This window comes from Dendronephthya gigantea, unplaced genomic scaffold (genome assembly GCF_004324835.1).
Source record: "Dendronephthya gigantea isolate DGI-Jeju-01 unplaced genomic scaffold, DenGig_1.0 000024F, whole genome shotgun sequence".
Classification (NCBI taxonomy): Eukaryota; Metazoa; Cnidaria; class Anthozoa; order Malacalcyonacea; family Nephtheidae; genus Dendronephthya; species Dendronephthya gigantea.
In genome coordinates this window covers 835,490-848,951 of record NW_021163034.1, presented here as the reverse complement: position 1 = coordinate 848,951, position 13,462 = coordinate 835,490, and the positions used below count along the sequence as shown (strand labels likewise).

The window sequence follows — 13,462 nt, the reverse complement described above, 5'->3', positions numbered from 1 at the left end:
CACGGTGATGGCAGCTTTTTACCAAATAAATGCGAGTATCTTTAGGACATTGATATAGTTCGACTGGTTTAAAAAAAAGTTATCTAAAGAATTTTTAAGTGAGGGATAGTTCTCAAGCATTTCAATGTATTTATAGTAATTTTGGCATCGCTTCTTATATATGAATATATAGCTAGCTAAGCCTGAGATCGCATCGAGTTTAAATAAAATGCTTGAAGTTTTGTATTTCCATACTAATAACAATTATAATTGAACTGAGTACATTGTGGGCCTGCTGTCACCTTTATTCTAATGCTGGATAGCTCCTTTATGTCCTGTAAACCCTTCATTGCATAAACCCTGTGGCTATAAAGGTTATACATTCGCTTTTCGCATAGTTTCCGATAAAAAAAAACTGACTTGTGATGAAATTTTCTTCATCGCGCTAATCATAATTAGCAAGAAAAAAGTTGGCCCGGAAGAGAGTGTTGCCTGATTTTCAACGACAATTTAGTTGTATTGACTCATTTTCAGCTTATGAAAGCCGCCAAACAAACTATATAAGAAAATATACTATTGCTTGTTTTTGCAAACTTGCCCTCAATAAATTACTGGCATCGATGAGAACTTGTCTGTGAAATGAAAACTTTTTTAAAATATCTTTTTAAAGTAAATAAACTACAGTTGTTTTAAACCCAAACAAAGTACGTGCTTTGTCTGATTACATTTGGCAAGCCATACATGCGGTGTATCCTTTGAAGAAACAAAGCCAGCGAAACATATATTTGTCCTTGGCAAAAACAAAGTAACAAGATATTGTAATCTGTCTATATGATCTAAGTGTGAGAAATATAGGCATATTGGTCGGTTACTTTGCGAGTTAAAAAGGAGATTCGTGCATCACAAAGTAATGTAGGATATTGTTGCCTCTCGATAGCATGCGCGCATGGGGTTCGCGTTTTTGAATATTGGTCACAGGACGTTCGCTAATTTCATGCATTAATGATTTCCTAATTCTACTATACATCTCCTATAGGTTGTTTGAGATTATTCCCATTACTTGTCATGCTAACTAACTAGTGTTGTATAAGAAACGTTCTGAAATCAATTGATACGCAATGCATACATGACAATTGAATTAAAAAAATATATTTAAAGAAAATTCATGCAAAAATTCTTGGACTTCACAAATTTTTGCTTGCCTTTCCAAATCAACTTCCCCTATAGTGCATGTATAAAAAAGACCCTTTGAATTGAGTGCTGAAGTTTTGTGACAATCGGTCTCATTTGCCTTAAGTATATTTGTATCGTGCTGCACATGTCATTGAAAATGGTATTATATTCATCAGATAATGCCATGGGAAATATTTGAAATAGAGTTTACATAATTGAATGTTAAACTAGTATGTTTTTCTCGTCCCAAATAGAAAATGAGCTGTCTCCAGTCGGAAAATGAAAACTAAGATTAAGATTGATATCTAAAGGAGGCTAGATCAATAACTCAAAGCTGTGAGAGCCGGCGTGGTATAGATTATCATCGATGATTTCTGAGATCGAAAAACTGTTGCATGCGATTGGTGATAACATTCTAAAAATTCCCTTCTAAATTACCCACGTCCGGTAAACGAATTATGTGTCGAAGATAATATAGGTATATATCCAACCATGTAGAGTAAAACAGGAAAACAATTTACAAGAATTTTGACTTGAGCAAGAAAATCCAATTTACCGAATTTTTTTTTAAGAGGGGGGCTTTTTTTCTAATAAGGAATGGCATTTTCTTGAATTCGCACTATTAGTGATTTGTGCAAAGTTTTATTCAATTAGGTTAAATCGAAGATCATTTTTGCTGGAGTAATGAATCGATGTATTTTAAAGAATCAATTTTACAATCAATTCGCAAAAGAAGGTTCTTCTTTTGATGGAACGAAAGAGATTTTGTAGTATACAGTAAGCAGACGCCTTGTCTGAAAAGAAAATGCAGTTTTTTACTGCCTAAAATATATGCTAGAGACGTTTGGGGCGAAAAAAGTAAGTTTTCTTGTATATCAAATTAAGGCAGTTGCTGAAGCGTTTTGTTACTTCGAGAAAAAGCTGTCTAAATGCTATAAATTATCTCTTTGACAGCTAGTCGATATCTGTGTAACATATTGTTTATATACCGCGGTCGAACAGTGGCATAGTGCATAGGCTATATATAACATGTGTCTAAAACACATGCATATATTTTTAACATGCATGTTTCTTTAGCTAAATGCTTCAGTGTGTAGTGTGAATGCTAATACAATGATAATAGCAGTATATTGTCCCAGTTTAACTGGAAGACTTTTCACCCAATACGTCAGTATAGCTATGTGCAAAATATGGTATATTTAAATCATATTCTACGATGCTGTATTCTCGAAGTGTTTCTTGGACATCAAGCGTACTTAATCATATGATTCTACCCATCATTCTCAGCGGCGCCAGCCTTACCTTAAATTAAAGAAGCCGACATGCATACTTCGGGAATTTTGTTGTAGATGACACGCAGTGAACTACCCGAATGAGGAATGAGTGAATGGTAAGAAACCAAACTATGTAGCCATGGGAATTTGTCAAATTTCATCCCGAGCTATCGATTAACATACACCGAACTTTCTAACACCCGAATTGCGCGATCGGTCGAGTAAGTGATGTGCCGTCGGACGTACGTGCGTCCTTTCAGCCAAGACCAAACTATAAATTATTAGACTAGTATTGTAAATTATTCTTTGAAGAAGATATGAAAAAAATTGGGCTCTGGCACCTTTCCATCAGGTTTTGTGTTTATATTTGAAATATGTATATGTTTGTGACACTGTATAGACTATATTAGCCAGCTGATGAAACACGTTTATCTTCCTGACGAGCAAATGTAAGAAATTTATCTGTAAATTCGACGAGAAACTATATATAAAGTCTATAATTGTATTTTTTCTATTTAAATTGCTGGGTTCGTAGCGTCGAGGCTCGGAACAAAACAAAACATATACCCATTCAGAGCCAGTATGAATTAAGTTTTGAATAAACAGTCACAAAACCCAGAACATATATGTATAGCCATTTTCCCATGTCTTCTTAAACATATAGTATATTTTTGCGAAAGAAGGTGTTCGTCATTATATTCGTATTGTAAACATTCAAGAATGCGGTGAAAAAGGTCTACTTGAAGTAAGTTATATTAAGTCAAACTGCGAATATACATCACGCCAGCGAATACTCACTAGAATCTCCTCAACATTTGCTGCATCTGAAGATGCTATATAATAATTTCCAAACAATCGTATTAGAACAGGTGTTCCTTTAACAATTAACGGTTTATTCTCTTGCGTGTCAATCTCTAGGATGAAATATACCCATCTGTACAATTCGTAGAAAATACAGGAATGCGAGAGAACAAGTTTCTTGTGGAAAGTCATATTTATACTACACCTATACATTCCCTCAGAAAGACCTTTTCGCTTTATTGGCTGGCTTCTAAAATTTACAAGGCCATTCGAGTATTTCCAAACGTTAACTATCAGAAAATAACAGTGGTCATGCATGTCAGGTAATGAAACCTGTTCAGTGCATTCTCATGCAGTCATGCATATAATTTAAATGTAATGAAACCCAATATTGAGTCAATAAATCAAACGTGGTTTGTTGACTCGGTGTATGTGCTGTTTTGCATGGGAATACGCACATCATCACTCCTTGCCTGTGTTCAGCACATCATAAATATTCCGCTTTAAGTACCACAATCAGGCTTCGTAGATAAAGAGATGGGACGTACTCAGCAACGCCGAAGACAGTTGATTAAATATTTATATTTAACATGGCTCCATGGTGTCAGAAATAGCCATGGATGAACATATTGTTAATCTGGGTTATGGATGATACCTTGTAGAAAAGTAAACAATGAGTGGCGTATAAAACGATTGTTTTCAAACATAACCATCCGCAGGATTAAAATAGCAAACTGTATTAGCATTCAAAAAGACGGAGGTTTTAAAATTGAAACCGACATTCCGTAAATACTACACGACGAGAAGCGTTTCCCATACGCCAGGTTCTGCATGTTTTCGGATTCAAAGCGCGTCGATGCTAATTCTCTCTCAACAAGCCGGGCAAAAGCTGTAGAATAGACAATTGTGCTTCAAGGAGTCGCACATACTTTTGGTTATAGTTCTGAGTGAAAAAAATCGCCTTGAAGTCGCCGCGTCTAATACTTGTTTACATCAGTGAAACTCCGTATTGTCAGATCGTTTGCAGATTAATACACAAAAATGCAAACTCAGTTGATTTTGTTAGCATAAGGTCAAATTCATGTATTTCAAAAATAAATAAAACGAGACTAAATTACAAAAGAAAATATTATGAAAAAATTCTGCGGGTTGATAAACAAGTTCGTCGCAAGCCACAATAAATCAACTCGTGCCACAATGGTCTGTTTAAATCACGACTGGTGAGTTTGTTTACGCTTGTAATTCGGGTGGCAGAAATGACGAAGCAGAAAGTAAAACTTCATTGTTTCAGACGTATCGCACAATTACATGCAAGCGAAGATATCGCTTACGCTGTTGCGTTCACTTCGAAGACGTATGCTGGGAATTCTGTGCGTAGTTTTCAATTCGTTCCTGCTGACGTTTCCGAGCATGGCACAAACAACCACAAACTATTTTAGTGCCATCTTGAAAAACCAAGTTGTATACAAACAAAAGTCCTGTATCGGTGATTTGCGGTTATTGGATTTAATATTAGATGCATATTACTTGAACGTTTCCAAGATTTTAAAGTGTTCTGTTACGCTTATCTCGATCACCGCATTGAAACACACAAGCGGTGAGATACACTGTGGGAACAAGATATACACAGAATATTTTACATTTTTTCCACCGTTCCTTGATAAATATGAAAGTGAAGATTGTGCTTCCAAAATCAACATTATCATTTAAAGAGCGAGCAAAATCGCGACGATAACTAGAAATCGTGACTGCACAAACATTCTCGTGTTCTCTCATTCATTGCATGACCTTGTGCTTTGCTAAATGACTACAGTAACCAATATTTTTACTCGCCGTAATATTCCCGCCGTGACTTTCGTTAAAGACATGAAAAGTGTTCAAAACGCTGCATGCTGAGTCATCGCAGTGCGAAATGGTATAGTGCGTGGTGTATTATAATATGCTCGCACCAGATTTGCATAATTTGCGCAGTAATATTAGCTCACCGCAAATTATGTATATGTTCACATCACGTTTTGGTTTTGCGCAGTTTAATTATAATTAAAATTCGTGATCTGTTGTTAATTCAGAGAATGGTGTTTAGAAATACATCCATTTCACAGGTGGCGCTTTAGCATAAGTACGATCGAGTCTATAAATGGCCGTGTCTTAAAATCTCGCGACTTCCTGTGCTGTAAGGCATTACATTCTTCATATTTCCTACCTCGTCGTGGTTCCATGAACTTTCCTCTTTGGGTATGATTGCTTCTTCGATCATTGGGTTGTAGTTAGAATCTCTAAGCATTCTGCGCCCGTGAGTTCCTCTACAAACAGAAAGCAATTCTTGGTGAATATAGCACGAAAGCCTTCCGCTGACCACTCGCGGTCGGGGCACATTACAGAGAAACTATATTGAGAAATCTTACTAAAACCGTACGTGATAATTTCATTCAAAGCACAATGCTACCTGGAAACTATAATTTAAGTTTACGCTGGTTGTAGCGCTATAAACCTTTTGTAATATAATATAATATAATATAATATAATATAAATATCCACTTTGTTTGCAAGCGTTATGCATTAACCATAATGTCTTTGTCCCGAACACCAGAAATACCAGAACATTTGCGTTGATTCAGTTATGGAAATAAGCAAATAATTTCTCTTTTTTTTAACTGGCACGCGTATGTGTAGACGAATAGAGTTTCAATGCCTCCAGTTAAGATTTATAAATTTGCTTCCTCTGCATAAAGGCAAGCTTTGAAGATCTCACGCCTAACACCTACTCGAAAACTTAGTTCGACATTGAAACCATTTTCCTCATAATTCTGTAGACATCGAAGAAGAACAGCACTGTGCATACACCGCAAACTGTTTTTTAAGACTGACACGATATGGCGTGGACGAATATATCGAGCCCGCATATAAAACACGCAAGCTTTGATCAGTTAAATTGAATTACTGCTGAACATTTAGATCGTAACAGCTACTTATGTCGTATATAGACCTCGCGTTGTGATGGCATTTATTGACTATCACAGTTCCAGTTCTTGTGTATATCGATACTCTTTGAAATCAATGAACGATATTGCCGAAGCTAGCTTTCTCGAGAACATCCGCAATTTATGACAATGATTTTTGCCAATCCATATATATTGGTAGCAATTCACAGCGGGCTGTATTTAACTGTAACTACCATCGATTAAGATTTGTTAAATTTTACAGCACCTCCGTCGAAAAAGCATTGATTCAATGTAGCTTTCATAGCGCTCAAGATTTTACGCACAAGTTTGAAGCGCACAAGATTTTACGGAAAAATTCAGTCGCGAACATCTTTAGCTTGCTATTTGCGAGTGCGTTAAAGATTCTTTTCAAATTGCGCGTCTATTCTGTAGCCATATCCTCAGTACTCTACATAAAATGCGCCGTGGCTTGCATCTACCTTTCCGTAACTACAAAGCAATTGTCTTCAATGCTTGCTATATACGTGCGCTGAAAAACTGACAAACCTTTTAACTGGATCGGAGCGCAGCGTGAAAGTACTTTAGAAACGGAGTTGCAACAAATGTTCCTGCTTGGGTGTCTCATTGAGACGAAGAATTATAGAACTAACATGACATTATTAGGACTTTAAACAAACCTTTGATTAGTCCATTCAATATCATTATAGACACCTTCCATTATTCAAAATCTAAGGCTTACTTTGTCAAATCAACACCACTGATATAATTACTTTTATAAGCGTCGATCGCATACACAGAGATATTTCCCCAGTTCGATGCCAGCTACTACTATTAAAAATAGTCGAGCATAGCGCCGAGATAATTCTAGGACAAGATACCTCGAAAGATAAGACGCCGAAGAGCTTTCACGATATAGTAAAGCTTAGCCCGCAAACAATAAGACAAGATTGATCACGCGTTTGACGAACCAAGGTCAGTCACCTTCCGCTGTCGAATGAAAAACTCTGTGCGAGTTCGTACCTATAGATTACCGCTTTTATATACAGCGAGTTTCTTGTCAACTGACCGGACTTTCTCTAAGTCTTCATTCTTCCTTTGTTTTAACAACAACGAGTATAATTACTATAGGTATCAGTTGGCAATTTGTAAAACACTGTAACATAAGTACATATTTTCCACAAATAGACAGTTTATATATATCAATGGGACGATTAGAGTTAGGCAGTTTACGACTTATTTGAAACATTAACCATAATAATAAAACAACAACGTCAGTCTTTCGAATCGCGATGCCCTGCCGTGTATTTGCTGTCTTTCTATACACAGAAACGTCGAGTATATATAAGCTATAAGACCGCAACCTTGAACGAAAACGCTAAGTCGAGAGGAAAGCACCCTCGTGTACGGACTAAATCGACTTTCACACCATATGTCCGTCGTATCAATTTATTAACATAGTTCGTTTTGTAAAAATTAGGACGTTGATCTGAATAAAGTTCTAATATTGAAGTAGAACGTGGCTATAAACACCTGATACACATATATTTGAAGGTTCCACTTGTTAAAGTGTGTAGTAACAAGTATATATATAGCATATAAGATCACCTGTGGACTGTGATGTTGTAAACAGACCATCTAAAACTCACACTGTGTCTAAAACAATTGCCAAATTTCTATTATTCTCCTCTCCTTTATCTGCCATATTGTGAATTTTATGATATATTTACGTCCTTCATTTTAAGGTTTATGTTAATTCAAACGTATTTCACAACATGGACGCAGTGCCAACATATACGCAGCGGAAGAATCTATCACACAAAATTGTTATCGCAAGTATTTTCTATTCTTTAACCGATAATGATTCTGATTTGTCTAGTTTCTGTCGTCATTCCTCACTCCTTTCCATCGCAACATGCACACAATGCATTGAACTATAGATAAGTAAAGATTATCACACATGCAGGTAACATTTCGTGTTTATTTCATCTACATGATACAGTGTTAAACCATATAGAGATCAAAAATACATACTAATAGTCATGGTAATGCGACTCGAATGTTCTCCTCGTCAACGCAAGTCTTTCCATCCTACGATTTACATGAAACATCCTTGGTGTTGTACTAAAATCCTTACAAAAACAACATAAACAGCGCTGCGTTCGCACTGATTAGATCAACAGATTCCCGCTGTCCCACAAGGAAAACGTTTGCCAAATGAGCAAAGGGGTATCGTAAACCATCTTCCGGATATGAAGCGGCAAAATGCAGGGTTATTATAATCAGTTACAACCTTGGCCGAGCGTTTATTATTTCATCAGTATATTTCTTGGAAGCGATTCAAAGAACGAGCACGCGCGTATGCCTACATGCAGAGCGCGGCGGACGCGCGATTATTGTTTAGTTTAGCCCTGGTTTCGCTAGACGTATGTCTTCGCGAGCGCAGGAAAAATCAGATTAAAACTGCAATAATGTATTTATAACTTAAGAAACAAGGAATTCAAGCTAGCACTTGGTATTTTCCTGTTTCCGTTCAAATGAATCGGTAGGACAAGGTGGCGTTGGCAACGTGTTCGTTTGTGCCGCACGCTTGGTCCGATTAAAATGACCCTAGCGCGTTTTATCCTTCCTGTAACGCGAGAAACAAATAAACCACTCAACGCTCTCAAACTTTTTCCATTCACGCTTGTTTTCGCCAAACACGTTGAAATGAAAGCGGTCTAATCGTCCTTTCAATGAGAAACTATGTCAAGTGTTCATTAAAACCTTGCCAAATATTTTTTACGTTCTAAACTTGGCTATGATCGCATGCTGGCTACGTTTTCCTTCCCTGCTTTGCACCAATTTTTAACCGTTCGTGCTGATACCTCATTGACGTATGAGGAAAGGCGGCTTGATTCTCGGAGTAAACCTATTCAGTTTGATGTGCGCTTATTGGCAAATCCGAGCGGCGTGTCTTGCGTTTTACATACAGCAGGTGTGTAAATCACCTCTGAAACATTTCCCTGATTCTAAGCAGTAAGCAAACATCAAAATGCCATCTTTGCTGTATATCCCTACAGTCAATAAAGAAAGCTATAGCGAAAACTGTGGCTACGATTTTTTTTGCCCTTTCTTTTGCCTGAATATTGGAATCGAATTTGCCTCATGTATGATTTTAAAGGGGAATATGGTTTGGTATTTGGACTGATAATTAAGAAGAGTGTTGGTTAATTGTTTCTTTTGTAAGACTTTTCTTCTCATGGCATCGAGCATAAAAAACGTTTCGCAGAAAATTCCAAGATTGACCTAAACAGTAGCGTAGCCAGCCTGACGATTTTGTCCCGCTATGTAAATTTCGAGCTATTATAATTATTCATGTCTTTAGAAATCTATTGTTTTCACATCAGTGAAACACAAAAATATTAGCATAGCGGGACAAATCGACAGGCTGGCTACGCTACTGGACCTAAACGCGAAATGGGTCTATGTCCCTTTTACAGCTTTTCGCCTTTCTGTGGATGCAAGAAATTCAATTCATGACACAAGCATTCACTTCAAAACTATGACCAAATTCATTATCATGCACCCAAGGGTCATAGGCCGCGGGAGCAATTAGAAAGTGAATATGGGGGAGCGAGGGGAGGTGACACAAGGGTATTTTCTCATATAGTAACCACATGTAATAACTTCATTAGTGAATACAACGAGTTTGCCCTATAATATATGTCATCTTTCTTCCTTATTCCTTGGTTATTAGGGAGCTTTAGCAGCGACTACGACTACGAGTACGAGATTCGTCATTCTCGCGCGTTGTTTGCTTACGCTATCAGTCAAAACTCGTAGTCGCCGAGCTTTTGAGTAAGAGTTTTTTGAACTCGAAATCCCAACGGCTACGAGTTTTGGCTGATGGCGTAAGCAAACAATGCGCGAGAATGACGAATCTCGTATTCGTGCTCATAGTCACGTACTGCCGCTAAAGCTCTCTATTAATTTCGTCTGGAAGTTAATGTGTGTGGTTTAAGATAGGTAGGTAAAAAAAAGATGGGTTTTGTTATGCAGTCACCAATCCGACAGTGATAACTAATTTTCGTCTCCTGTCACGCTGTCCCCAATTTTGAACAACCGACTCGATATTCTCGTAAAAAACTCGCTTAAGATAAAATTAGTAACGGCTGCTGTTTTCTCAGAGGGATGTCATTCTCTAAGTGGTGGTTTTGATAAGAAGAGTTGACTCCCCCCACATTAGCATTCCTGTTATGCACAACACGGACAACACACTCTTACCATCGGCAAATTTGAAATTAAATCTCTATTTTGTAAATGTTTTTCGGGCGGTAAAGTATACGTTGATATCTATAATAGCCAATTGAATGAACGCCGTCATGTAAACAATTCGAAAAAGTTTCCTATAAGTTGTTATGGAACAAACAATTTGAAAGGTTTATTAATATATGTATACTGTACATATATATCTGATACAACTCTAGGGACTGCCTCAGATCGCATCGTAACTTGCACAAGGACGAGAAAAAAAACACTATTTCTCTGCTGTATAATCCGTCCTTAAGATCGATTAATCTTCAAATTGCTTATTTTTGGCAAATGTCCGTAATGACAACATGCATTTTTGGAAATAATTCAACTCTTCTCATGTTTCAAAGACAATGGGCATATAACTGAGTACATAAGACAGGAATGAAAACGCAACGAATATGCAGCAATGCACGGTGGAAGTCATACAAATTCCTTGTAACTTCGATCTCCGTATGTGAGTTGCCCTTAATGATGATAAATTAGTTTCTCTGACAAGCCTTGTAATGCCGCCCATGGTACTATGAAATGGCTGTGAAAGGAAATGCCACGCGAATTTCACATCAACTGATCTGTCAGCAAACATAAAAAGTCCAAACTATTGATAAATTGATACAGATAATCTCTATATATAGTATACGAGAGTGTTTGTGGTTGTGCCTCTTAATGAGAAGTTTACGGGACATTTTTGGAGCTGGCCGGTGAGTCGACTCAGAGTCGAGAGACCTGCCAAACGTAGGAAGTTCTTGTGGAGTGCCAAAGCGGCACACATGCATAGTTGATATTATAGTCCTGGGCGCAACCTTCATTTCCTATATCTGTATAAATATGCCCTTGCAGTAAATGTTGGGAAAATGATGATATGACAGTTGGTAGAATACGGAATGGTGGGAGCTTCCAATTGGTTAATAAATGTTATGACGTAGTACGCGCGCGCAAATTATGCACAAGCAACCGCAGGGCATAGCTATTTTTTTGTTTTGACGCAATTTTCACTTAGCAAACCAGACCAAAGTGTATGTAGAGTGTTATGACTGTCAAAATGGCTAAAAAGAAGAGATTTTAGGCGATAAGGAAAAGGGGAGAATAACGACCGAATTTTAGTACGTTTTTTTCGACTTATATTTCAGTCATTTTCATCGATGAGAAATAGTCCGGAAGAAAATTTGTCTTTATATTTCTACTTTCAAATCGGTCGACATAATATCATTGTTCACTGTGCACACATTAAAATACTCTATCACATCAACCACCTTGACATGCCTGTTCAAGACACTTACGAACAAATGGAAACCAGGCATAAATACGGAAGAAAACATCATTCATGATTTCATTTTAACCGACTTTTGCTATGATTCCAAGTTTTTCAACCAAAAAATGCATTAAAATATTCGATAATTGAAAAAATATGGAGGAAAATACGCGAAATGCTTCATCGATTATATCTTTTTTTTTATATTTTAGGAAACTAGTCGAAATTTTGCAGGTAATCATGTTCAGCAATCAGCACTGTAATCAAATTAAATGCTTATTCAGGAGATTATTATAAGCTGTTTTAACCAAGAAATGGATTTCTATTTTACAACTTGTCCCTTTCCGTGTTTTCAGAACACGCAGGATCATCCGTATTTTTATTCAGTTCATGCAACTTATACTTTAAAATACTGGATCGTCGACCACGTTTTTTACATTGCTCCGGCGAAAATATTTTGAAAAACAATCAAGCGGGTCCAGCGAATTGAGGAAGATCAACGTTCTCAGGCAATTAGAAGTGCTTTTTTTCCAAAAGTCTGCGAGTAGCGAAAACAGTTTTTTTCCGGCCAATTTTAATGGTGTCAGCGACGCGTCTCCTCGGGGTATTGTGCAATATTATAATTACTGGACTCCGCCTAAATAAGTTGATGGAAATTGCTTTCCACTATGTTTATATGCAGTCATCAGGAAGGAGATTTGAACCTTTCTGTAACTCCGTGTCAAAATCAAAACATTAAGAGGATTCTAAGGAAATTTGGTTTGCGACAATCGCTTGTTTGAGCATTAGCCTGGTTGCAAAATTGATATAAACCTTCTATACAGCTTGCATATTTCTCTACAAAATTATCGAAATTTCGTACGGTTTAAATTCTTTTGAGTTCGCCCATTACGAAAATTGGATACTGGCCAAAACGTAAAGTGAGCTACGGTCCGTAATGTAAACAAACGCGTTAATTGTTTGCGTTTTGAACCGCTTCATTTCCAGTAAAAAAATATTGTAAAAAAATTAAAAGGATTAAGTCATTTCCAAAAGAAATCAAGGCATGAAATTTGAGTAATATTACATGTATAATATATGTTCAAACAATGCACAGAAGCTGCTGTAATCCTCCCTCTCTCTGAGCGGCGATTCATTGTCATGCAGACGTTGTTCCCAAACCACCCTCGTACGCTGAACGTGTATAGTACTGGCGCTAAAACCTATTTAATTATCCACGCTTGCTTAGAGCTTAGTGTATGTATGTATGTATGTAAAACTTTATTTAAAAACACTAGCGCCGACAACAATACGTTGATTTCCACGGGGGCGTCTAAAAGATTAAAAATTACAAAAATGTAGGAAAATAAAGGCTATGTACAAGTTGGTGTGACCCCGGATATTATGGTTAGAATGTGTTAGAATATATTCGTTACGTTGGAGTTAAGTTTCAGCTGGCTTTTGAATGCATGAATGGACTCAGCCAGTCTGGTGTCGATAGGGAGACTCTTCCATAACTTCGCTCCACTATATTTAAAGCACTTTTTAAAAAATTCTCTTTTGGGCTTAGGAAGAGCCAGATCTGTATGACTATTTCTAAGTTCATAGTTAGTTTGCATTTGATTGCGTCTAATCAAGGCTTCTTTCAACATGGGACCTACGTAGTTGTTCAAGACTTTGTACATTAGTATTGATTTACTATTAGTATTGTACATTAGTATTGATTTGTCTCTAAGTTGTCCCAATCAAGAGATCGAAGAACATCAGCAGAT

At 37.0% G+C, this 13,462-nt stretch overlaps 1 protein-coding gene across 2 annotated transcripts in view; it reads right to left on the bottom strand.

Annotated features, from left to right (window-relative positions):
* The window catches only part of LOC114522754 (transcription factor AP-2-epsilon-like), a 48,726-nt gene that overhangs the window by 25,272 nt on the left and 9,992 nt on the right, over nt 1-13,462 (bottom strand). Inside the window, exons 1-2 of one of the 2 annotated variants that reach the window (XM_028543498.1) lie at nt 8,201-8,430; nt 5,431-5,530 (exon numbers count right to left, since the gene is read on the bottom strand). In XM_028543498.1, coding sequence (XP_028399299.1) covers nt 5,431-5,511 — 81 coding nt within the window. In that variant the 5' untranslated portion in view covers nt 5,512-5,530; nt 8,201-8,430. Of the gene's footprint in view, nt 1-5,430; nt 5,531-8,200; nt 8,431-13,462 lie in introns of those variants that run through there. The other variant, XM_028543497.1, reaches the window with a different exon arrangement.